At 41.2% G+C, this 25383-nt stretch overlaps 1 protein-coding gene and 1 pseudogene across 8 annotated transcripts in view; one reads left to right on the forward strand and one right to left on the reverse strand.

The window, feature by feature from the left end:
* Window positions 1-459: 459 nt before the first annotated feature.
* Window positions 460-4399, reverse strand: LOC145540405 (putative elongation factor 1-alpha-like 3 pseudogene; annotated as a pseudogene).
* An 11288-nt stretch (window positions 4400-15687) lies between these two features.
* Window positions 15688-25383, forward strand: part of SSH2 (slingshot protein phosphatase 2) — a 236835-nt gene continuing 227139 nt past the window's right edge. For 7 of the 8 annotated variants that reach the window (XM_081580226.1, XM_081580228.1, XM_081580217.1 and 4 more), the window contains exon 1: window positions 15688-16013. Coding sequence is in view for 5 of the 8 variants with exons in the window: in XM_081580217.1 (XP_081436343.1) it covers window positions 15951-16013 (63 nt within the window). In the remaining 3 variants the exon portion in view is untranslated. The remainder of the gene's footprint in view (window positions 16014-25383) is intronic. The other variant, XM_081580233.1, reaches the window with a different exon arrangement.

A 25383-nucleotide genomic window follows, 5' to 3' on the forward strand; every position in this document is an offset into this window, starting at 1 on the left:
GCAGAAGGAGAAGAGGGCAGCAGAGGATGAGATGGTTAGATAGTATCACCGACTCAATGGATGTGAATTTGAGCAAATCCCAGGAGACAGTGGAGGACAGGGGAGCCTGGCGTGTTGCAGTCTGAAGGGTCTCAAAGTGTTGGACACAACTTAGTGACTGCAGGAACATTTGTAAAAACTATCCTTCTCTTAATTGAAAATTTTATAATAATCTCATCCAGGGCAACTGCCTTGCAAGAGGATGCCCATTTTCCTCAAAACTCACCACACCCAGCTCCTCTAGTAGACTTGTAACTCAACGTTTTATTTTCTCATTAAACTTTGTTTCAGTGGGTCTCAAAATTCTGTGATGGATTTTTGGTCTTTTCCATTAAAAAGCACTGATTTTAAAAACTAACTTAAAACTGCCACATATAAAGCAAATGGTTGAGAAAACATTCTCCTCTCCTTCTGAAGGTTTTATGATGCATTGTTATCATTAACCAGTCTTTTACTATTAAAGGGCCAATTCAGACAAAGAGTTCTGAGACTATTCTTCCACCACTGATTAAGAGGAGGGTGGCAGGTATTGGGGGTAATATTCTGAACTTTCTGGGAAGACTTGGTAACTTTGCCAGCTACTGCTGCCTTCTTCTCTGCTACTTTGGTGACAGCCACAGCAACTGTCTGTCTCATGTCATGAACAGCAACATGATCCAGAATAGTAGGATAGCAGAGAAGCTCTTAACACACATGGGTTTTCCAAGGAACTATACCAGTGATGGCAGCATCACCAGATTTCCAGAATTTGGGGCCACTTTCCAGGTTTTTTTTCAGAATCATGATCAATTACCTCCTTGAGCTCAGCAAACCTGCAAGAATGTGAGCTGACAGTCCAGCACAGGGACATATCCAGCATTGATTTGGACTGGCTGGTCTGAGATAATCATCTGAGCTGCGAAGCCAGCTGCTTCCATCCATGGGTCATTTTTGCTGTCACTAGTCACATCACCATGACAAACATCTTTGACAGGCAAGTTCTTGATAAGGAAACCCATACTGACCCCAAGGAGGGCTTTACTCAAAACCTCATGGTGCATTTCAACAGATTTCACTTCAGTTGTAACGCTGGAGCAAAGGTAACCACCGTACCAGGCTTGAGAACTCCAGTCTTCACTCGACCCACAGAGGCGGTACCAACATCACTGATTTTGTAGACATCCTTCCTGGAGGCTCAAAATTCTCCAAGCCAACTTCAACAGTACATGAACCATGAACTTGCAGATGTTCAAGCTGGTTTTGGAAAAGGCAGAGGAACCAGAGATCAAATTGCCAATATCCACTGGATCATCGAAAAAGCAAGAGAGTTCCAGAAAAACATCTATTTCTGCTTTATTGACTATGCCAAAGCCTTTGACTGTGTGGATCACAATAAACTGTGGAAAATTCTGAAAGAGATGGGAATACCAGACCACCTGACCTGCCTCTTGAGAAACTTGTATGCAGGTCAGGAAGCAACAGTTAGAACTGGACATGGAACAACAGACTGGTTCTAAATAGGAAAAGGAGTACGTCAAGGCTGTATATTGTCACCCTGCTTATTTAACTTCTATGCAGAGTACATCATGAGAAACGCTGGGCTGGAAGAAACATAAGCTGGAATCAAGATTGCTGGGAGAAATATTAATAACCTCAGATATGCAGATGACACCACCCTTATGGCAGAAAGCGAAGAAGAACTAAAGAGCCTCTTGATGAAAGTGAAAGAGGAGAGTGAAAAGGTTGGCTTAAAGCTCAACATTCAGAAAACTAAGATCATGGCATCTGGTCCCATCACTTCATGGGAAATAGATGGGGAAACAGTGGGTAACTTTATTTTTCTGGGCTCCAAAATCACTGCTGATGGTGATTGCAACCATGAAATTAAAAGACGTTACTCCTTGGAAGGAAGGTTATGGCCAACCTAGATAGCATGTTTAAAAGCAGAGACATTACTTTGCCAACAAAAGTCCGTCTAGTCAAGGCTATGGTTCTTCCAGTGGTCATGTGTGGCTATGAGAGTTGGACGGTAAAGAAAGCTGAGTGCCACAGAATTGATGCTTTTGAACTGTGGTGTTGGAGAAGACTCTTGAGAGTCCCTTGGACTGCAAGGAGATCCAATCAATCCATCCTAAAGGAGATCAATCCTGGGTGTTCATTGGAAGGAGTGATGTTGAAGCTGAAACTCCAATACTTTGGCCACCTCATGCGAAGAGTTGACTCATTGGAAAAGACCCTAATGCTGGGTAGGATTGGGGGCGGGAGGAGAAGGGGACGACAGAGGATTAGATGGTTGGATGGTATCACTGACTCTATGGACATGGGTTTGGGTAGACTCTGGGAGTTGGTGATGGACAGGGAGGCCTGGCGTGCTGCGATTCATGGGGTTGCAAAGAATTGCCAACATCCGCTGGATCATCAAAAAAGCAAGAGAGTTCCAGAAAAACATCTATTTCTGCTTTATTGACTATGGCAAAGCCTTTGACTGTGTGGATCACAATAAACTGTGGAAAATTCTTCAAGAGATGGGAATATCAGACCACCTGACCTGCCTCTTGAGAAATCTGTATGCAGGTCAGGAAGCAACAGTTAGAACTGAACATGGAACAACAGACTGGTTCCAAATAGGAAAAGGAGTATGTCAAGGCTGTATATTGTCACCCTGCTTATTTAACTTATACACAGAGTACATCATGAGAATTGCTGGGCTGGATGAAGCACTGGCTGGAATCAAGATTGCTGGGAGATGTATGGCAAAACCAATACAATGTTGTAAAGTTAACAAATAAACAAATAAACTAATTCAAAATGAAAAAAAAAAGATTGGTGGGAGAAATATCAATAACCTCAGATATGCAGATGACACCACACTTATGGCAGAAAGTGAAGAACTAAAGAACCTCTTGATGAAAGCGAAAGAAGAGAGTGAAAAAGTTGACTTAACGCTCAACATTCAGAAAACTAAGATCATGGCATCTGGTCCCATCACTTCATAGCAAATAAATGGGGAAACAGTGGAAACAGAGAGAGACTTTATCTTTTTTGGCTCCAAAATCACTGCAGATGGTGACTGCAGCCATGAAATTAAAAGATGCTTGCTCCTTGGAAGAAAAGTTATGACCAACCTAGACAGCATACTAAAAAGCAGAGACATTACTTTGGCAACAAAGGTCCGTCTAGTCAAAGCTATGGTTTTTCCAGTAGTCATGTATGGATGTGAGAGTTGGACTATAAAGAAAGCTGAGCGCTGAAGAATTGATGCTTTTGAATGATGGTGTTGGAGAAGACTCTTGAGAGTCCCTTGGACTGCAAGGAGATCCAACCAGTCCATCCTAAAGGAGATCAGTCCTGAATATTCATTGGAAGGACTGATGCTGAAGCTGAAACTCCAATACTTGGGCCACCTGATGCGAAGAGCTGACTCATTTGAAAAGACCCTGATGCTGGGAAAGATAGAAGGCAGCAGGAGAAGGGGAAGATAGAGGATGAGATGGTTGGATAGCATCACTGACTCAATGGACATGAATTTGAGTAAACTCTGGGAGTTGGTGATGGACAGGGAGGCTTGGCATGCTGCAGTCCATGGGGTTGCAAAGAATTGGACACGACTGAGCAACTGAACTGAACTGAACTTCCTGGAGGGATGGATGCAAGGGCTTGTCAGTTGGATAACTGGTGGCTAGGATGTAATTCAGAGCTTCAAGAAGCATGGTTCCACTGGCATTGCCATCTTTGTGGGTGACTTTCCATCCCTTGAATCAAGGCAGGTTAGAGCTTGGGTGCAGCATGTTGCCACCATTCCACCCAGAAATTGGCACCAATGCTACTATATCAGGGTTGGATTCAACTTTCTTAATGTAGGTGTTGACTTCCTTAATCCCTTCATAGATTTTCTGGCTGTAGAGTGGCTCAGTGGAATCCATTCTGTTAATGCTACCAGTTAGTTGTTAGTTGGCTTACCCTTTGATTGCCCCTTCTTGGAGACCCCTGTTTCAAATTCACCAACACCAGTGGCAACAATCAGAACAGCATAAGCAGCCTGATATATGCCTGTAATTGTGTTTTTGGTAAAGTCTCTGTGTCCTGGGGCATCAATTATGGTCACATAGTACTTGCTGGTCTTGGATTTCTTTACAGGGAGATATCAATGGTGACACCACACTCATGCTCAGCTTTCATTTTGTCTAAGAGCCAGGCATACTTGAAGGAGCCCTTTCCCATTTTAGCTGCCTCCTTCTCAAAGGAGGTTCTTTGTGGTTTTCAGTGGTTCTTTGTTCAATCTCACTACATTAGTAGATCAGATGGCCAGTAGTGGTAGACTTGCCATATCCACATGTCCAAACAACATAATGATATTGATACGAGTCTTCTCCTTTCCCATTGTGGCTTAGATTTAGCAGTGGTTTTCATGACACCTGTGTTCTTGTGGCAACCTTGTTGAGAAAAAAGATAAAATATGATTTTAAAATGCTCCAGCAGGGCAAATACAAAGTCTGACCAGGTGGAAACAGCTTTTTTTTTTACCTCCCTAGCAGAAATTAATTTTTTTTGCTTTTAAGAAGACACTGAACATGATTTAATTTTCTACAACATTTTTTCACACGTTTTATCTCATTTAATTCTTACACAACCCATGGAGTTTATTTTTTAATCTTTTTTTTCCAAACTTTAAACTTTTAATTTTGTATTGGGTATGGCCAATTTACAATGTTGTGATAATTTCAGGTGAACAGGGAAGAGACTCAGCCATAGATATACATGTATCCATCCTCCCCCAAATTCCCCTCCCATCCTGGCTGGCACATAACATTTAGCAGAATTCCATATACTATGCAACTGGTTATCTGTTTTAAAGATAGTAGTGTGTACATGAACATCCCAAACTCCCTAACTATCCCTTGCCCCCCGGCAACCATAAGCTCGAGAAACAGCTTTAATGGTAAAACATTTTCATTATTATTTATGGTAGAAGCCCAGGGAGTTTATGTGAGTATATTATAAGGGAGTTAAAGGAAGGAGCACGAAATATAATATTGGGTTTACTGGAATTTATTGATATTGGTACCTGTATCAGAAATTAAGGATTTAATGCATTAGCACCTACAGCTGGAAGTGACATTCAGTATTTATTTGTTAAGTTCACTGAAACTTGGACTCCATAGTGGCCTATGTTTAATTAAGCTAAGGTACAGGAACTTCCCTGGATAATGTAAGAGGAATCAAAAGGCTTAGGGATATGGGGTAGATATGTCACATATTGACTTGCATATCTACTCCCCTCAAGTATATCCTCTGAGAGGACTTGGGGAGGATTTCCTTTACTGCTGCTGCTAAGTCGCTTCAGTCGTGTCCAACTCTGTGTGACCCCATAGATGGCAGCCCACCAGGCTCCTCTGTCCACAGGATTCTCTAGGCAAGAATACTGGAGTGGGTTGCCATTTCCTTTTCCAGATTCCTTTACTAAAGCATTGCAAAATACATTAGTGCGTGGGAATATTTGTATCCTTGAAAAGCTCTATGTTGGCTTTCTTCCGTAGGCAAAGCATGATGGGATGACCCGTTTGAGTAGTGGAGGCCAAATGTCAGTGTTTATCCACCAAAGACAAAGTGGGCACATAAAGAGGAGATACAGTGGTAATCAGGTTTCTTTTGGCATTCAGCTAAATGATTATGGGTGGTCCTAGGATTAGAATAGATGGCCAGTCAGCTCAGATGGTAAAGAATCTGCCTGCAACACAGGAGACCCGGGTTTGATCCCTGGGTCAGGAAGATCCCCTGGAGAAGGGAATAGCTGCCCACTCTAGTATGCTGGCCTGGGAAATTCCGTGGACAGAAGAGCCTGGTGGAGTGCAGTTCCATGGGGTCACAGAGTCAGACACGGCTGAGTGACTAACAGTTTCTTGCACTTTCCAACAAAATACTGATCATTCACACATAATATTTATTTATTTTAATATTTAGGTATTTATTTGTCTGTGCTGGGTCTTAGTTGCCACACATGGGATCATCAATCTTCACTGAAGCATGTGGGATTCTTTATTATTTTTTTTTAAGTTGCAGCATGTGAGATATTTTGATAAAGAATCTGCCTGCAATACAGGAGACCCAGAGATGGACAGTAGGTCGGGATGATCCTGGGTCAGGATAATCCCCTGGAGAAGGGAATGGCAATCCACTTCAGTTTTCTTGCCTGGAAAATCCCATGGATGGAGGAGCCTGGCAGGCTACAGTCCATGGGATCACAGTCAGATGCGACTGAGCGACTAACACTACTACTACTATGTGGGATCTTTATTTGCAGCATGCGAACTCTTCATTGAAGCATGTGGGGTTCTTTCTAGTTTCCTGTCCAGGGATTGAACCCTGGCCCCCTGCACTGGGAGAGAGGAGTCTAACCACTGGATCACAAGGTAAGTCTCTACATATATCTTAAAATCTATATATAGTGGCCCAAAATACAACTTTAGTCACCACAGTAGAGAGTTCTGACCTCTCTCTCCCAGTTTCCAGACCTGAGCCCCTTAATTGAAACGGAAGGCTGGATCCCCTTAAGGAAGGAGTCTTCAGCACTGCCATAGTGTATACTGAAAATCTTCCCCCACATCTTTTCCACAGACAACTGTGGCCACTTCCTAAAATGACTGTGTAATGGGGGGAAAAATCAATATTCAGGTTTTGCAAGGATTTCTAAACATTGGCATTAATTGGTGCTAATTTCTGGGGACCCAAATGCATTCCACCAGTTTAAGTGGGGCTTATTCTGGGCATGGAGTCTTAACTCAAGTTTGAATTGCAGTGGGCACAGTGGGTCTATAGAACCATTCTGTGATATTTCATTAGCTCCTGAATATACAATTAGGATACCTGGCAACTGGCAGAATTTCCGTTTTGGCCCTTTGATCCTGGAATAAGGACTATTACAGTTTGAAGAGCCAAGGTAAAGCCCTTGGGAACCCCCTTCCCCCACATACACACACACCAGAGAATAAACAAAAATCATTGCTTTTTTGGGATGGCAGAAGGGGAACTACAGAGATTAGTGACACCAATAAAGACTTAAAGAAGCAGAAGTGATGAAATCTATCTCAAGCCTATTAAAAAAAACAGTTATTTATATACTTGGCTGTATACAGTCAGCAAAAACAAGACCAGGAGCAGACTGTGGCTCAGATCATGAACTGCTTATTGCCAAATTCAGACTTAAATTGAAGAAAGTAGGGAAAACCACTAGACCATTCAGGTATGACCTAGATCAAATCCCTTATGAGTATACAGTGGAAGTGACAAATAGATTTAAGGGACTAGACCTGATAGACAGAGTGCCTGATGAACTATGGACAGAGGTTCATGACATTGTACAGGAGACAGGGATCAAGAAAATCCCCATGGAAAAGAAATGCAAAAAAGCAAAATGGCTGTCTGAGGAGGCCTTACAGATAGCTGGGAAGAGAAGAAAAGTGAAAAGCAAAGGAGAAAAGGAAAGATATTCTCATCTGAATGCAGAGTTCCAAAGAATAGCAAGGAGAGATAAGAAAGCTTTCCTCAGCAATCAGTGCAAACAAATAGAGGAAAACAACAGATTGGGAAAGACTAGAGACCTCTTCAAGAAAATTTGAGATACCAAAGGAACATTTCATGCAAAGATAGGCTCGATAAAGGACATAAATGGTATGGACCTAACAGAAGCAGAAGATATTAAGAAGAGGTGGCAAGAATACACAGAAGAACTGTACAAAAAAGATCTTCACGACCCAGATAATCACGATGGTGTGATCACTCACCTAGAGCCAGACATCCTGGAATGTGAAGTCAAGTGGGCCTTAGAAAGCATCACTACGAACAAAGCTAGTGGAGGTGATGGAATTCCAGTTGAGCTATTTCAAATCCTGGAAGATGATGCTGTGAAAGTGCTGCACTCGATATGCCAGCAAATTTGGAAAACTCAGCAGTGGCCACAGGACCGGAAAAGGTCAGTCTTCATTCCAATCCCAAAGAAAGGCAATGCCAAAGAATGCTCAAACTACCGCACAATTTCACTCATCTCACATGCTAGTAAAGTAATGCTCAAAATTCTCCAAGTCAGGCTTCAGCAATACGTGAACCGTGAAATTCCAGATGTTCAAGCTGGTTTTAGAAAAGGCAGAGGATCCAGAGATCAAATTGCCAATATCCGCTGGATCATCGAAAAAGCAAGAGAGTTCCAGAAAAACATCTATTTCTGCTTTATTGACTATGCCAAAGCCTTTGACTGTGTGGATCACAACAAACTGTGGAAAATTCTGAAAGAGATGGGAATACCAGACCATCTGACCTGTCTCTTGAGAAACCTGTATGCAGGTCAGGAAGCAACAGTTAGAACTGGACATGGAACAACAGACTGGTTCCAAATCAGAAAAGGAGTACGTCAAGGCTGTATATTGTCACCCTGCTTATTTAACTTCTATGCAGAGTACATTATGAGAAACGCTGGGCTGGAAGAAACACAAGCTGGAATCAAGATTGCCGGGAGAAATATCAATAACCTCAGATATGCGGATGACACCACCCTTATGGCAGAAAGTGAAGAAGAACTAAAGAGCCTCTTGATGAAGGTGAAGGAGGAGAGTGAAAAAGTTGGCTTAAAGCTCAACGTTCAGAAAACTAAGATCATGGCATCTGGTCCCATCAACCCCATGGGAAATAGATGGGGAAACAGTGGAAACAGCGTCAGACTTTACTTTTTTGGGCTCCAGAATCACTGCTGATGGTGACTGCAGCCATGAAATTAAAAGACGCTTACTCCTTGGAAGGAAGGTTATGGCCAACCTAGATAGCATGTTTAAAAGCAGAGACATTACTTTGCCAACAAAAGTCTGTCTAGTCAAGGCTATGGTTTTTCCAGTGGTCATGTATGGATGTGAGAGTTGGATGGTGAAGAAAGCTGAGTGCCGCAGAATTGATGCTTTTGAACTGTGGTGTTGGAGAAGACTCTTGAGAGTCCCTTGGACTGCAAGGAGATCCAATCAATCCATCCTAAAAGAGATCAATCCTGGGTGTTCATTGGAAGGAGTGATGTTGAAGCTGAAACTCCAATACTTTGGCCACCTCATGCGAAGGGTTGACTGATTGGAAAAGACCCTAATGCTGGGTAGGATTGGGGGCGGGAGGAGAAGGGGACGACAGAGGATGAGATGGTTGGATGGCATCACCGACTCGATGAACATGGGTTTGGGTAGACTCCGGGAGTTGGTGATGGACAGGGAGGCCTGGCGTGCTGCGGTTCATGGGGTCGCGGAGAGTCGGACATGACTGAGCGACTGAACTGAACTGAACTGTACTGGGTCTTAGCTGTGCTATCTTCCCTACAGGCTCTTCAGCTGCTGCACACGAATTCTTAGTTGCAGCACGTGGGCTCTAGTTCCTTGACCAGGGATCAGAACCCAGACCCCATGCACTAGGAGTGTGGAGTCTTAGCCACTGAACCACCAGGGAAGTCTTTATCTTACATCAATTTTACTTACCTGTTTGGCCTGTGAAGAAGGCAGCTGGATCTTGGAGGATGACTATGGGTGATTATACATTTAATCTGGTGATGCCTCCAATTGCAGTTGCTCTTCCACATATAGTAACTTTACTGGAGCAAATCAACACACAACTCCTGTCACTTGGTATGCTGCTAGTGATCCTGCAAATGCTTTTTTCTCCATACAAATTGGCAAGGAACACCAGAAGCAATTTGCTTTTACTTGGCAAAGGCCAATAATATAACTTCACAGTCTTGCCCCAGGGCTACGTCAATTTTCCTGCTCTCTGCCATAATACAGTCCACAGAGATGTTGAGCATCTTGACCTTCCAATCAGCATTAAGTTGATCCAGTGCATTGATAACATTATGCTGATTGGATCTGGGGAGCAAAAGGAGCAAGATCTTTAACTGTCTTCATGAGATATATGCAAAACCAGAAGATGGAAGATAGATTCCACTTCTGGTATCAATTTCCACATCAGCCAATTGCCCGTTATTAAATTATTTCCTCAGTTCCTTTTGTAATTTTCTTTCATGCCAGAGCTGAAGTGTGAAAACCACATTTCTTTGCCTTGCCAGCTGGCTCTGTTAAGCTCTGCTAATTGGGGGCATTGGAGGGAGACCCCAAGGCTGAGGAAGGACAAGAGGCTTGTTCCTTCCTGTCTCTCATGACTGCTTCCTATAGTTTGCTGGTTCCAGTACGCTTCACTCCAGCAATGCTTCTTTATTCTCGTAGTAGGAGATTCTTTCTGTAGCAACAGCTGAAATCAGTTTGCCATTTTTCTACAGTTTGGTGATTTTCATTGACACCAGCCAGGGTTCTGCTGTCGAGGTCTGGGGCCCAGACTTCTGGGTCCCCTCAAGCACCCCCATCTAAGCTCAGAGACACCAACACCAGTCAGGCAGTGCCTTCTCAGAGATCTGAGGGGTCACTCCTCCAAGTTTGTGATTTTTTTTTTCCGTTCAATTCCTTTGTTTAGGTTAGTTTTCAGCCCTAAAGGTAGTAACAGTCACTACCTCTGTCATACCTTACATTTCTCTTTTTAGTTTTTCAGTCACCCACTTAACTTCATACCTAGTTAACAATTCTTGTTAAATCACCTGTTCAATTAACTGGTGTGGTTTCTATCTCCTATCTGGACGCTATCAAAGTTAGTATAAGATTATTAAAATTTAAGAAAAATTACAACCAGCTAGAGGTAATATGGGCTTCCCTGGTAGCTCAGACAGTAAAGAATCTGCCTGCAATATGGGAGCCCAGGGTCGATCCCAGGGTCGGGAAGATCCCCTGGAGGAAGGCATGGCAATCCACTCCAGTATTCTTGCCTGGAGAATCCCCATGGATGGAGAAGCCTGGCGGGTTACAGTCCATGGGGTCTCAAAGAGTCGGACACAACTGAGCGACTAAATACAGCACAGAGGCAATATAGGACTCAGTCATACTCCACTCACTCTTAGCTATTATATACTCTATGTGTATATGTTTCTATCTGGGTTTTTTTTGTTTTGGATATTTACTTATTTGGCTTAATTGAAGGTCTTAATTGCAGCACACGGGATTTTTCATTGTGGCCTGCAGACTTAGTTGCAGTATGCAGAATCTTTGTTGCTCTGCAGCCTGGCAATATTAGTTCCCTGACCAGGGACTGAACCCAACTTCCCTGTTTGGCAAGGTGGATTCTTAATCCACTGAACCACTAGGGAAGTCCCGATTTCTACTTGTTTTATTACTTTCTAACTTGTCATTTCAAATGTAAGAGGTTGGATTATTAAGGACGGTTTTCCCCTCACATTTTAACAAGCTTAGCTATATAAATTATAGTCTGTTATATGACATACTTTATTTGGTGTGTGATCAATGAGTTACAGATGTACTGCAAGATGGTTATCCATGCAGCCCCAGGAGTGGCCTGAAAAGACTAGGGTGGTTGGTGCCTCTACATAATTCACCCCTGGCCAGAAGCAGTTTGACATAAGGATTCTCAAACAGTAACCCAAAGAATCAGAGTCTGATGATCCATCCTAGTGTGCCCCGTGGTCCCATAGGAGGCAAGCACATGGGGGACTTGCTTTATTAAAGCAAGTATCCTCAAATAAAGGAACAAAGCCAAGGAATGTTCGATCTCCAGGACATCACTTTCGTAGGCCATTTGAAGTATATACTGATGTTCATCACAAACATTGAGCCCTGAAGCTGCTGGAGGAGTGCTTGTTCCAGGCCCTCAAGGAGCAGGACTCAGACCCTAATGTGTGGCCAAGAAAGGCAGGGAGGTCTGTCAGATACTTCTCATGGATTCAGCTCTCCATCTCTCTCTTCATATATATTGAATTCTTCCCTTTGTTTATGGCTTACGTGTCTTTTCGTTACATCCAAGTTAGCTGCAGAATTATTGCTCTCATAATACAGTCATACTCTGTGAATTGAAGTTTCATCATTATTTTGTAAATTACACTTAATATGAAAAAGTTTGAGTGGATTCTAAATCCAGTCATGTTATCATAAGATATTACCACATTATGTTTCCCGGTGGGAAAAAAGTAAGAGCTATTAGTCATATATAATTTATGCTTGTACATTTTGAATTGTTGTGAAATTATTTTAAATTTATCACCTACTTGTTCTCATCAATATATATAAGATGAATATAAATTCTCATCAATAATGACTACTAAGTGATCACTGTCAAACTGTCTTGTTCAGGAATTAGATGTAATCATTTCGATCATAAAACCCTACATAGAGAATGTTATGTTTATAGAAGCAATCTTGGGTTTTTCATTAAATTTTTGACAAACTTTATTTGGAAGCTTATGCAAACTCAATATTTAATATCACCCTTAATGTGTTTGTTATTTTTCACATTATAACTATATAGAGACAATAACTTTTTTTCACCAAGCCTCATGTTATTGCTTCCAAATCCCCTCTAATTTATCCCAGTGTGCTGAACAAATATCATCATGATTTCTATGGATGTCATGATAAGAGAAAAGGTTGAGAGCCACTTCTCTAAATTTTATTTTTTTTAAGATTCATTTGGCTGCATCAGGTCTTACTTGCACATGCAGGATCTTCATTGCATCACGCAGGATCTTTCATTGTGGTGCATGGACTCTCTAGTGTAGTACATGGGCTCAGTAGTTGTCCCACAGATATATTATCTTCGTTCTCTGACCAGGGATCCGACCCACATCCCCTGCATTTCAAGGCAGAGTCTGAACCACTGGACCACCAGGGAAGCCCTGTTGTAAACTTTAGATCAGGATTCTTAACCTAGAGCCCTTTAATGGATTTCAGTGTGTGTGAAATATGTAAGTGCACCTTTCTGGAGAGATGGTTAATAGTTTTCATCAGGTTCTCATAGCTTAAGAACCAGCTGATCACAAAATTGCAAAAGCTCTTTTATAATTTTACCCCTGAAGAACGGTAATACAAGTTAAGGGTTAAATGAACTCCAATGGCACAAGGATCCAGATCAGTTCACCATGTGCCTGTACTGGGACTGTAGGCAAAGACTGAAAGCCAATATCATAAAGCGTGCATTTGCCCACACCTTCTCTGTTTTTCCAAAGCACTTTGTACATTTCTAGATTTCTGATATATATATGTATATATATATATATTATACATATATATATGTATATATATATATATGTATTTCCTATGGGGCCTAGTAGAGGCGACTGAAACAACAGTACCATTAAGGCCTACTGTAATTATTTGATGAGTTTTTCACTGCTAACAAGCTGTGAGAGATAGACAGACATTTGTTTTTAAAACAGTGACTAGTCTATGATACACACTATTTTCTCAATTAATGGTGAATGACTCAACGAACATGCACCAACAACTTCCAAATCTTAGTTTCCTTAAAAAGTCACACACCAGGAAAAGATATTTCTCCTGTCAATAAATTAGCTTTCTATTACAAACTTTATGTGAATTTGGGTACCTCACAATCCTAATTTTGGCCAGAATTTTATCACCTCAGTTGTGGTGAATAAAGATGTTCTATACCTACCTACAAATGAGACATGTCTTCACCACAAATCTACTTCTCCTAATGTTAAGAAAAGGCATGGAATCATGTATTTTAAAATATTTTTATTACCTTTTTGCTTGATGCTATTTTCTACACATAGGGTACACTCAGAAAATGCTGACTGCACTTTGAACAAACTTAAGAGAATAACAAAATTATTTTAATTACACATGGAGTTTTACAGTTTATATTGCACTTCACATTTTTTTCTCACTTGAGAACAAGAATCTTGTGAGTTAGAACTCTGTTGAAGAAATAAACTAAAACTCAAAAACCTTAAGCCATTTGCTCAAGGTTTTACAGAGGCCAGGAACTAGAAGCAAGATCTCTAATCGCTAAGGTGTGCTCTTTCCCCCTGTAAGATTATTTTGCACTGTAAGATTATCATTTTCCAAAAGAATTTAAGATTGTGTTGCTACATAAAAGCAGATAATCAGTGTTGCTGGCCCTGAGTCATAAGTATATTACTAAGACCTATTGATTTGAATAACACTTTTTAAAAAATTTATTTTTCATTGAAGGATAATTGCCTTACAGAATTTGAATAACACTTTTTTCTAGAACTACACTTTGGTTAATAAGCCACGTTTCATTTATTTGTGTTCATTCAGCTTTCAGCAATGTAAAATTCTTGCCTAGGCATATAACTTCCTGTTTGATCTGCTAAGCTTTGGTTCAAAGTTCTTACTTCTGAACTTTGTCTGCTCTTTTCCTGTTTACTAAGTAGCTCTGGGAAAAACAGTCAGATTGTTTAATCTGTGAACCGTACATCTTTGTTTAATTTTGGCTCGCAGGCACTCTTCACCACCACCAGGGGGCAAAAGCCTACCAGCTGGCTTCTCTGCTGTACATTCGACATAGGACTGTACAGTACAGGGACCCTCAGTGTCTGATTCCTGATGGAACCTCCCTGCTAATTATTTCAACCACAGGGCCCCAGGGAGAGAACAAAGGCTCAGCACAGAGGGCTCCAGTGGCACTTAACCATACAGCGGCCAGAAAGACCTCAAGGCAGCTCTACCAATTTACAAGAAGCAATAAGATCCAAGAGACTTTGAGTGACAAACAAGAGGCGGTGGGTTAATAACTGCAAACTCCTGAATGTCTGCGTTTTACAGACATGTTATGTATGGTGGTATTTACCAGCACATCCACTCAAATTGAGAAATAGCTTTGTCAACTCTCTTTCTCTGTGTAATCAATCAATGGTATTTACATGGTGCTATTTCCACCCCTGCCCCTCATTAAATCTTGATTTTTCATTGTATTCTTGGCTTAGGTTCAGCTGATGATTTATCTTTTAGAAAACTATTTCTTTAGAATATTCAATCGACATTTCGCATGTGTCTATGAAATAATGAAATTTAGAGACGAAGAGAAGGAAAACCCCAACGAGCAAATCCTGTTTAATCAAGAGAATTTCTTCCCAGCAGGAAGCAAGTGGGAGGTAAATAGCAGGTTGGACCCTTGTAACTCCGTGAGCCCAGCTTGCTCGGCTTCCCCGAGGCTCTCTGGGACTCCCTGCACTTCAGGAATAATGAGTCCTTAGACAGGGGCCAGGGTAATAGGGGAAGCACGAGGGCACCATGAAGACTCTCAGGGTATAAAATTACAAATCCTTCCTTCTTTCAAAAAGTCTCATCATAAAGCATGGACTCAGAGCGGAAGGGTGGGAAAGCTCAGAAAAAAAGCCCTCGCGAGCCGGGTCAACGGTAAGGTCTCTAGCCCAGAAAGTCCCATCCACGCTCAGAAGAAGCGTTTGAAACCCCGCGGCGCCCTTTCCCACCCGGAAACTCGTTCGCCTCAGGATTTTCACCTCCGTTTCTTCTAAGGTGGGTTAAGCTGTGCGCCCCACCTCAGGAAAATAAAAAAGGTTGTCTTTCAAGAGTGGGGACTCCAGCGACCTCCCCCCTCCCCAGCCGCAGAACCCGCTCCCTAAACCACCCCCTCAAACCGCCAGCGCGACCTAACCCGCGCGATTCCCGGAGCCCAGGGGGAAACCCCGAGAGGGGGCGGCGGACCGAGGCGCACGCACCCGGCCGGCTTCCGGCAACTCAAGGGTTACGGCCAGGCGGCGGCGCGCGCGGAGGGGAGAGGCGGTTGCTGACAGGTGGCGCCTGCGCACTGGGAGCGCTCATTGTGCCCCGCAGCTGCCGAACCGCCCGCCAGCCAGCCAGCCAGCCGCCCGCTCGGCGCGTCAGTCTGCGAGAGTCCGGTGGTGGGTGCGGAGTCTGCGGCCGTTCGCGCGGCCTCCTCCTCCTCCTCCTCCCTGTTCCCCTCACCTCCACCCCACACCCTTTTGCCCCATCCTGGCTCCGTCACCCTCCCGCCCCCCCACACTCGGGACAAGAATGCCCTGCCCGGAACAGCCCAGCAGCGCCTAGATGGCTTTGGTCACGGTCCAGCGGTCGCCTACCCCCAGCACTACCTCCAGCCCCTGCGCCTCGGTGAGTCCCCTCCCGGCAGCCGCTCCGCTCGCTTCTGTCACTGCGGCTCCGCTTTGCCTCAGCGGGTCCCGCCGAGCGCCACTGCGCACGCGCCGCGCCGCTTCCCAGGCCTTGGCACCCGGCTGCCGCGAACCCCCCACACCCTCTATCTTAAAGACTAGCCGCAGGAACTACTAGACGTTGATTTGTGCCCCCGTCACTCTGAGCACCTAGCGCCTCACCATCCTCGCCCCGAAGCCCCTTGTGGCATGCCTTCCTCTGGCTTGAGCACTTCCTTTCGGGAATGAGTCATTCTTGCTTTTCACCCTCCCCCTTCCTTTTACCCTCTGTTGCTCTGCTGCAGGGAGAGGACCCCGGGACTCCTGCCATGCCCCTTACCCACACCCACATCCCCTTACCCGCACCCATTTCAGGGACTCTTTCCGTCTTCGCCCTCCGCCCGCCCTTCTTCGGGCTCTCCGGGCGTCTGCCTTTCCCCTGGTCACTTGCTGTCTTTCTTGTGTCCTGTCCGTTGGGCTCCATTGGACGGCTGAACGGCAGTTACTCCTAGGTTTCTCCCCATCTCCCCTCCCCCAGAGGGTGGCGGTGGTCTCTGCTTCTTGGACCTCTCACCTTTCCTCGACGAGGTCCTGAAGCATCTGGCGCTGCTTGATGACCAGTGCCAATTCATTTACATCTCACAGACATTTGTGCATCACACTCATTGCTCATGATCGTTCTTGTTCTCGAGTCGTGTTTATATGGCTCGTTACTTCAAATGCCAGTGCCAGTGAAGCGTGCTTCCAGAAGGAAAATACCCAGTAACCAGCCTTTTCCTGCTGGGCCCTTCTTTGCCTTCGCCCCACCCCCACTTCTTTACGCTCCATTCTTTTAGGCTTTTTTTTTTCCTGGAAATATTTATTTTTTTGAATGAAATATTGCACCAGTGGGGCGAAATGGGATCTTAAAAAAAAAAATCCAGATGTTTTAGAGGGAAATAGGTGGAATGAATATATGAGAAATTGGAAAAACCATTATGGAATTTCCTACAGAACTGTAATTTTAAAAACTAGGTTGGTGGGTTTAGTAGTTTCAACTTGCAAACACGTATTCAATATACACTGCAACACCTTCCACTGTAAAAATTCGGGTTACTCTTAATTTATATATTAACTGAGGTGTGTGCTTTGACATCTTGAAAACATGCTGGTTTGTGATTTCAACATAGTTTCCTGAATTTCACAATTTTGTTGTGTAGTGTGTGGTGGTTTCCTTTTTTTTTTCCCCCTGAGCCAACTTTTGCACTTTGTGTGACTAAATTGGCAGCTATATCCTAATTCTAGAAGCAATTATACTTCAGAGGTTACCTTACCTTGTGTTGTTTCCAGAAGAACTAGCTGGGATCCTTGGATAGGGATCCTGGGGAGGCAGATTTTCATGCTAAGGAAGAACTTCGTAACAGTGGGGTGGACTGCCTTGCAAAATAGTGAGTGCTCATTGTGGAAAGGTTCAAACAAAAGGCTGGAGGTCCTTTGGCCTGGAGATGGTGTAAGGGCTCTTTCTAAGTCTTAAGATTATTTGATTTGAGAATAACTGCTCTTGAAAGCTAGTAAAATATTTAAGGGTCTTCTGAAGGCCAGTATCATAAGGTTGGAAATTTAATATACGTTATTCTTATATGTGGTACTTGATGCTAGTTTTTGGAAAGTCATTAACATACCATCAGACCATCTTAACTCACTCTCCTTGTAAACCTTTTGAGGATCATGGTTATTAGGCCTGATTTTGGCTGAGAGAGCAACTGAAGGTTAGTTGAGTCGAGCAAGTAAACCAGAAACCAGAATTATATTGACATGGTTTTCCTTGGGCATTGTTGAAAACAGTTGATGCTGTAATAATAATATATGTATATCATGTTATTATACTTATTTTCTTGAGGTGAATGATTAGTATACAGTAATACCATATCTATTTGATATAACTTCGTTAGCCAACACTTGCTTATTTTAGAATCCTGAGGTATGTTAATAGGCACTTTGATATAGGTAATTAAATTGATCATGGGTAAGCTCAGTTATTGAGCTAAATGACTGATATTTCTACATCTACTTGCTATAGTAGCCTGATTATTTCATTTTATGTGTGACCCTGGGAGAAAATGAATCCTGGTACTGGGGGTGTGTGTGTGTGTGAGTGTGAGAAACAGTGTTGTCAGCATAACTGTGAGCAGTTACCTTTCCCTTTAAATTGTCTTCCTATTCCACTTCACCCAGGGCTTTTTCAGCTGAGTTTTGTCATGGTCCTTGTATTCCAGTATTCGACTGCTGGAATATATTCTACTGCTGTATATTTGCTGTTGTGTCTCTTGCTGCATGGAAAAGTTGAGTTGTTTGTTTTAAGAGAGAGCAGAAACAATCTACAGAACCATGAAAGGAGAGATTTAATTTTGTGAGGCTGGAGATTTAGATGTTGTTATCATTTTAAGCATTCTGTTACGGTGTTTCACTATAGGAGGTAAGATATTGTAATACTGTCAGCTTGTCAGTGTTTTTTCTTTAGGGATTAAACAAATCTATTGATCATCTACTGGGTGTGAATGACTATTATAGTAGTAAGATGTGTAAGATATTGACCCTGTCCTTCAGGGTCATGTAATCTTGGGAGGGAGGGGGAGAGGGAAGGCATAGGGACTAGAGGAGGGGCAAGAATGAGATGAGAGTAGAAAAGGAGTGTGAGGGGAATGATACTGAATGTATATCAACAGCCAGTTTGTAAATGGCCATAGGTATTGTATGAATTCAAATTAAGATAAATTCACTAGTGGCAATAGTAGTGCAACCAGTATCTACCATGTAACTACCTTACATGGATTATTTACTCTTCACAGCATGCTCAAGGGAAATTTCTTTTATCCCCATCTTACTGATGAAACTGAGGCAAAGAGCTATTAAGGAATGTACCCAGTGACAGCTGTTGAAGATGTAATTCAAACCCAGATGTGTCTAGCTTTAGAATCTCCCATCTTTTTCCTTCTTGAGAATCAAAGAGAAGTATAACATAGTTAGGTGATTCTTGAACTAGACCTTGAAGGGGAGGTTGAATGTTTATAGACTGAGATAGAAGCTGGGGAGTAGAAAGTGTTCCAGGTAGAGAGAAGCTGTATACACCAAGACTCAGAGACAGAAACATACAAGGCATATTTGAGGAGATTTAAATAGACCAGTTTGAGGAAGGATTTGTTTGGAAGAGTGGTAATAGATAAAGCTGAGGAGGCAGCTAGGGCTGCAAAGGGACTGCTGAGCTTAGGAATTTGAACTTGACAGAGATAGTAATAGAGAGTCCTTAGAGGTTTTGAGCAAATATGATCACAGTAGTGTTTTAAGAAAACTAATCTAGCAGCTATGGGCCAGGGGAGTTGAGAGAGGGAGAAAAGGTGTGAGTAGAGCCTGTTAGAGGCTGTTACGGTGGCCTAGGTGTGAATAATAAAGGCTCGAACTGGGAATGGAAAAGAGAAGGACAAATGCGAGGGACTATAGAAAAGACACACAGAACTTGGGGCTTATTGGATATAGGGGAGGAGGGATCAGAGATGCCAACTCTTGGAATATATTGTCCTTCCTAGATAATAGATATTTTTAATTAATTGAAGCAATTTAAGAATGATCTCTTACCGTCTATCTTTCTGGTATGAATTTTCTGAACAGATATCTATATTGACCCAGGGTTATATAAATACAGTGAAATACCATAAAAATCTTTTGCTTTTGTATAGTGCTCTATACTTTTGAGAGTGTTTTGTGTTCACGGTCCGATTTAATTCTAGAATAGCCTCAGAAGTTACACAGGACAGATATCAACGTTAAAAGGCTTACTGAAGATGACAAAACTGGTTGGGATAAGATCTAGCACTGGAACCAAGTTCCGTGGCTCCTGGTTCATCTCTCTTTCCATGGTGTGGTAAGACAAACAGCACATTGGTTTCTGGTCCTGGGAACTTGACTGCCAGTAAAGGAATCAAGACTTGAGATGCAATTAAGAACTCACACTGTCTTTTGAGTTCATTTATATATCGTCTGTTTTGACTGTCTAGAACAGAATCATCCAAGTCTGTACAAATCATTTATTGGTGATACCCTTATTTGAAGCCTATTATCTCTTAGTTTACACAGAAATCTTATAAACTTGAATATTTAGTTTCCATACTCTTAGAAGGTTACCAGCAGCAAAATATGAATGGAAAAGGTCACGTGCTGCTAAAGGCAGGCTCCTTATAGTTCTAGAAAATGATAGCTGATGTTTTTACAGCAAGGACAGAGGAAGAAAACCTATAAATAGCTGACCCAAGGGAAAAATTTAGCAGTTAGGGACTACTTAATGTAAGGACAAGTATATTCCTCTAAGACCCAGTACTCCTTTACAGCAGCTATTATATAGTTATAATGATGACCCCAAATCTTTATAAGAAAGCTTAATCTTGTTTTGTCTTGGTTTAAGCAGTCGAGATTGAGTAAAGTGTGTTTGTAGATAGAGATCCATCCAAGTTTCACCAAAGTCTTGATGTTTAAGATGCACATTTTAATTGGGAAATTCATTTATCTATATATATACAAATGGGGGTGTGGGATAAGTAGATATTATTAAATTATATATATTCAGATATGCCCACACCTCTCTCCCTAAGCAGAGAAAATAAAGCCATAAAATATGAAATTGACTTATATAAAATAAAAGTGATGCTTTTTAATTTTTCAAAGACAGCTTTAGAAATTTTCTTAACCTACAGAAATAATACAGGCCAATTGTAGGAAATTTGGAAAATATGGAAAAGCACAGAAAAGAGAATGAAGGATATGTGCCATACAGCTGAGCGTGTATTTTTATATAGCTGAAGTGTTGCTGTATGTATAATTTTGTATGCCTTTTAAAAAAGTTTTATATATATCATAGGTGTATGCCAAATCACTTAAATGGCTGCATTGAATAGTTATAACTCATTCTAACCTTTCCATTATTGGTGAATATTTAGGTTTTTTTCCAACTTTTAAATTACATTGCAGTGACCATCATTGTGCATAAATATTTGACAGCGTTTTGGAACATTTATTAAGATTTCAAGAAATACAATTACAGGATCTCAGAGTATAAACAATTTTATGATTCCTGTTACATATTTATGCTTTCTAAGAAGGTTGTTTCCAATTAACACTTACTCCAACCAACATAGTGTAAGAATGCTCATTTCTCCTAGCTTTATTAACAATGCATATTCTCATTTTATTGTTAATCATTAATAATTTTTGAGGATAAACAGTAGTACCTAGTTGGCTTGATATATATTTTATTATTAGACAAGTTGAATATTTTTGAGATGTTTATTAGGCATTTCTGTTAACTTTCTTTAGAAAGATAGCTTTATTGAAGTATAGTCTACGAACCCTAAAATAAACCTGTTTAAATAAGTGTACAATTCAGTGATTTTTAGTGAACTTCCAGAGTTATTCAACTACAGTCCTGTATTTCCATTTTATGAACTGTGCATCCTTTTCAACCTGTGTATGCTCCTGGTATATTATGAATATTAACCCTTTATTTATGAAAACTGTTTGATTTTTCGGTGTTTGTATTGCCCTTAGAATAAATTCTACACTCCAGAGTTTTGCTCACAAGACTTTTAATAAGACAGCCTTGCTTACCTCTTCAGCCTTGTCTCTTCCCAAGTCCCTGCCTTGCACACTGCTCAGTCAAGCTGACCTGCCATGCTCCCTTGGATCTCTAGGCTTTTGCACATGCTGTTCCCTTTACCTGGAACACCTTCCCTTCATCTGTTTACCTGACTAATTCCTACTCATCCTTCAGGTCTCAGCTTAAATGTCACTTCTTCTGGGAAGCTTCCCTGACTCCACTCCCAGACTATGGTAGGTGCTCCCTCTACGTGCACCATAGCACCCTGTACTTACCCGTCGTGGCTCTTATCTCTTTATTGTACTTGACCGTTTGATTGCTTACCTCCCTAACTAACCTTTCAGCCAGGGACTTGGTTTATTGATATATTTTTGTATCAACAGGGTCAGAAATATTGGACTATGGATCAATGGATGGGTCGATGGATATAGTCATAGTTAGCAATTTTTTCCATTGTTTTTAAGTGTTATTTTGTTTCCAGAAGCCCCCAAAATATGACTACCCTTAAGATTTTTGATACATATTGCTGTTTTAGGTTGAATCAAGCTTTGTTGACAAGCTGTGTATAAAAATGTCTGCTTCATTGTACCCGTATCAACCTTGAATGTTGTCATCATTCTTGTTTTAATCATAATAGCTCCTGTTTATCGAACATTTACTGTGTATGAAACACTGTGCTAAGTACCTTACATGCATTATATTGTTTAATTTTTTCTGGCTGCACCGTGCAGCATGTGGGATCTTAATTCCCCAACTAGGGATCAAACTTATACCCTCTGCATTGGAAGGTGGAGTCTTAACTATTGGACCACTGAGGAAGTCCCCAGTTGTTTAATTTTTGCATCACTCTTGTGATGTAGGTATTAGTATTATCTCTAATTTACAAAGAAAATTGAATCTCAAGGAAATAAAATGAGTAAAATAAAACCTTGCCAAAGGTTATAGTTCTGGTGTCTGACCCAAGAACTCTCTTCACCACTAGTATTCTGTTGTTTTAAGTTACCTTTTTTAAAAAAAATCAGAAGTTAAACATTTTTCAAATAACTTACTGTTATTTGTTTTATAGTCTCTGTTTAAGTCAGTCATGTGATTAGCCAAGCTTTCTTTGTGGATAGTTATTTTTGCCATATTGATTTGTAAATATTTTTCATATACTTATAACATTAATCTTTTTCTGTTATGTTACATGTTTTGCCTTGGTTTTTATTTGCCATATTGTTTTTTATTCATTTTGATGTACAGACATTAAAACATCTTAATACTGTCATTTCAAAGTCTTTGTGTGTTTCCATTGTTTTCCTACTTTGTTCAATTTTCCATCAATAGAACAGAGAAATATTCACTAGTATTTTCTTTTTTTTTTTCACTAGTATTTTCTTAAGTTGTTTTGTAGATTATGTTTATACTCAGTTTTACTGCATAATGTGAATACTAAATTAATTTTGTTCCAAATATTTAACTTGCCCCAGTTCATTTTATGTAATAACCACTCCTTTTTTCTAATTCCACCTCTGAGAAACACTGCATTAGAGTACAAGCTAGAGTGTGTTCCAGTGAAGTTCCATTGCTCGTCCCACAGGAGCTTGCTTATTATTTAGTATTCATTAAATTGCATGGACAGAAAATAAACAAACTAGCTTAGATTTTAAAATTTGACTTGTTTGAAGGAAGAGCAGGCCTTTGGTACTCAAGAGGTGTCTTCAAGTCTCTTTTCCTTTCTCTGTGGCTTTAAGTGAGAGGGAGCCGATTCTAGATTACTCCCATTCTGAAAAAGGCACCAGGCGGAGCCCACACTGCCGTCCCATGTAGCACCATTGCATGATATGTTCCTGGTTCCAGAGGCTTAGCACTTTGCAGTTTTTCCATTAAATGCCTGCTGTCATGTTGGCTACACAGTGCCTAGCCCATAGTAGGCATTTCCATGTTCATATTTTTCATTTATTTGTTCACTCATTCAAGAAACCAAGCAGTAGTAGGGAAACTACTTAAAAAAAAAAACAAAACACTTCTATGTCTATTGACAAGACTATCCAGTTTGAAATATGCCAGAGGTCCTGTGTACGTGGGAGGAGAGATCTTAAGGAGTCTTGTTAATCAGTAAGTAGGTAATGAGTACTGTTTTGTGCAGGTAATGCCATCCCTTCTCTTCCTCTGGTTTTCAGCACTGAATCCTTTTCAGATACACTTACAAACTGCCCTGCATTTTCTTGTGTAGCTGAGCAGTGCAGCTGCTGTTCACAGTGCCCCTCATTTTCCTGTTTGTCAGGATAAAGTCAGGTGAGGTGATCTTGGCTCCAAAATGTAGTGAAAGCTCCCATGATTCCCTAGATTTCCTGAAAGCAAAATAATTTCACTTAGTTAGTGGGAGAGGATATGCTTAGAAAGAAATTGGCAGAAGTAATCTACTGTGTTACAGCCTTGATTTTTTTCTTGAAGCTGCTTGATTTTTTTTTTTAAGATAATTTAGTACCTTTTTGTATCCTGTGTTATACTTGATTCTGAAGGTATCTATTTATTTACTCATTCGTGCCAGGATTGGGGATCCAGCAGCCAATTAGTCCCTGGCCTCAGGAAGCTTATATTAAATAAGTAATTATATTACAGTGTAGTAAGCATAATTGATGTGTAAGCCTTGAGGAAGACAAAGAAGGCCAGCAAGCACTTCTGAGTCCTTGCCTTAGAATTTACAGGTCTAGTAGGGGAAGGCAGCTATAAGCTAAGCATGAATTAAAACAAAACAAAGCCCTAGGATGGTGAGTGGAATAGGAGAAGCACAAACCAAGTGTGAGCATGGATGGGAAGGAATTGTCAGTTTTCTACAAGATACTGGACAGAGAATGTTTAATGGATTAATTGGAAAAGTTAGAGGAGCAAAAGATTTTTGAGCTAAGAAAATGAACGATATGTTTATTACTTCCAAATATTAAGTATTACTCTCTTTCAGTTCCATTCACAGTTAGAAGTTAGTTTCTCCACAGGGTGATTATTGTAAAATTTATTGTGTAAGGCATGGTAGCCAGACACAGAAGCTTCTGTCTTTGCAGAGTGTGTGTGTGTAGGTACTACCTTGTCCCTGTCCCTGCTCTATACCTTCCCCCACTTAAAAACACCAGCAACCTCTTTTTTTAATGTCATACATGTGAATGTATGAAATTATATTCATTGAACTTTAAGGGAAGACATTCTGTGCAAGTTAATCATTAGAGCAATGATTCTCCAATTGTTGCTTCAGATACTTTTATAGAAAGAGCAACAATTTGGGAGAGCCCCTTTTTTCCACAATTATGATACTTAGCATATCTCAGGCAAGAATTAAAATAAACCACAGGTTAGCAACTCATAACACATAATCTTAATCTATTAGGGAAGCTCACTGATTCTTTGAGGTTTAAGAAAGTGATTGTGGTTTAGAATAAAAATAGTATCTGCCAATGATTGTGATATAAATCACATGGGAGTGGGGAATCCCTGAAAATATTTTCATTTCTCCCTTCCTAGGCCTTCAGAAATGCCTGTAGCAACATGAAGCAGTTTAGCACAGTGGTTAAGAGTGTAAGGTCTGGAAAGAGCCTGCCTGAATCTGAACCCCACTTTTAGAACTTACTAGACTTAGACAAATCCCTTAACAGTTCTGTGCTTCAGTTTGCCCATCTGTGAAGGGGTAATATAGTAATTCTTGCACAGAAATAAGAATTAGAGTGCCTTAGCA

The sequence above is a fragment of the Giraffa tippelskirchi genome, chromosome 3 (genome assembly GCF_054371585.1).
Source record: "Giraffa tippelskirchi isolate mGirTip1 chromosome 3, T2T-mGirTip1v1.2.pri, whole genome shotgun sequence".
In the NCBI taxonomy this organism is placed as follows: domain Eukaryota; kingdom Metazoa; phylum Chordata; class Mammalia; order Artiodactyla; family Giraffidae; genus Giraffa; species Giraffa tippelskirchi.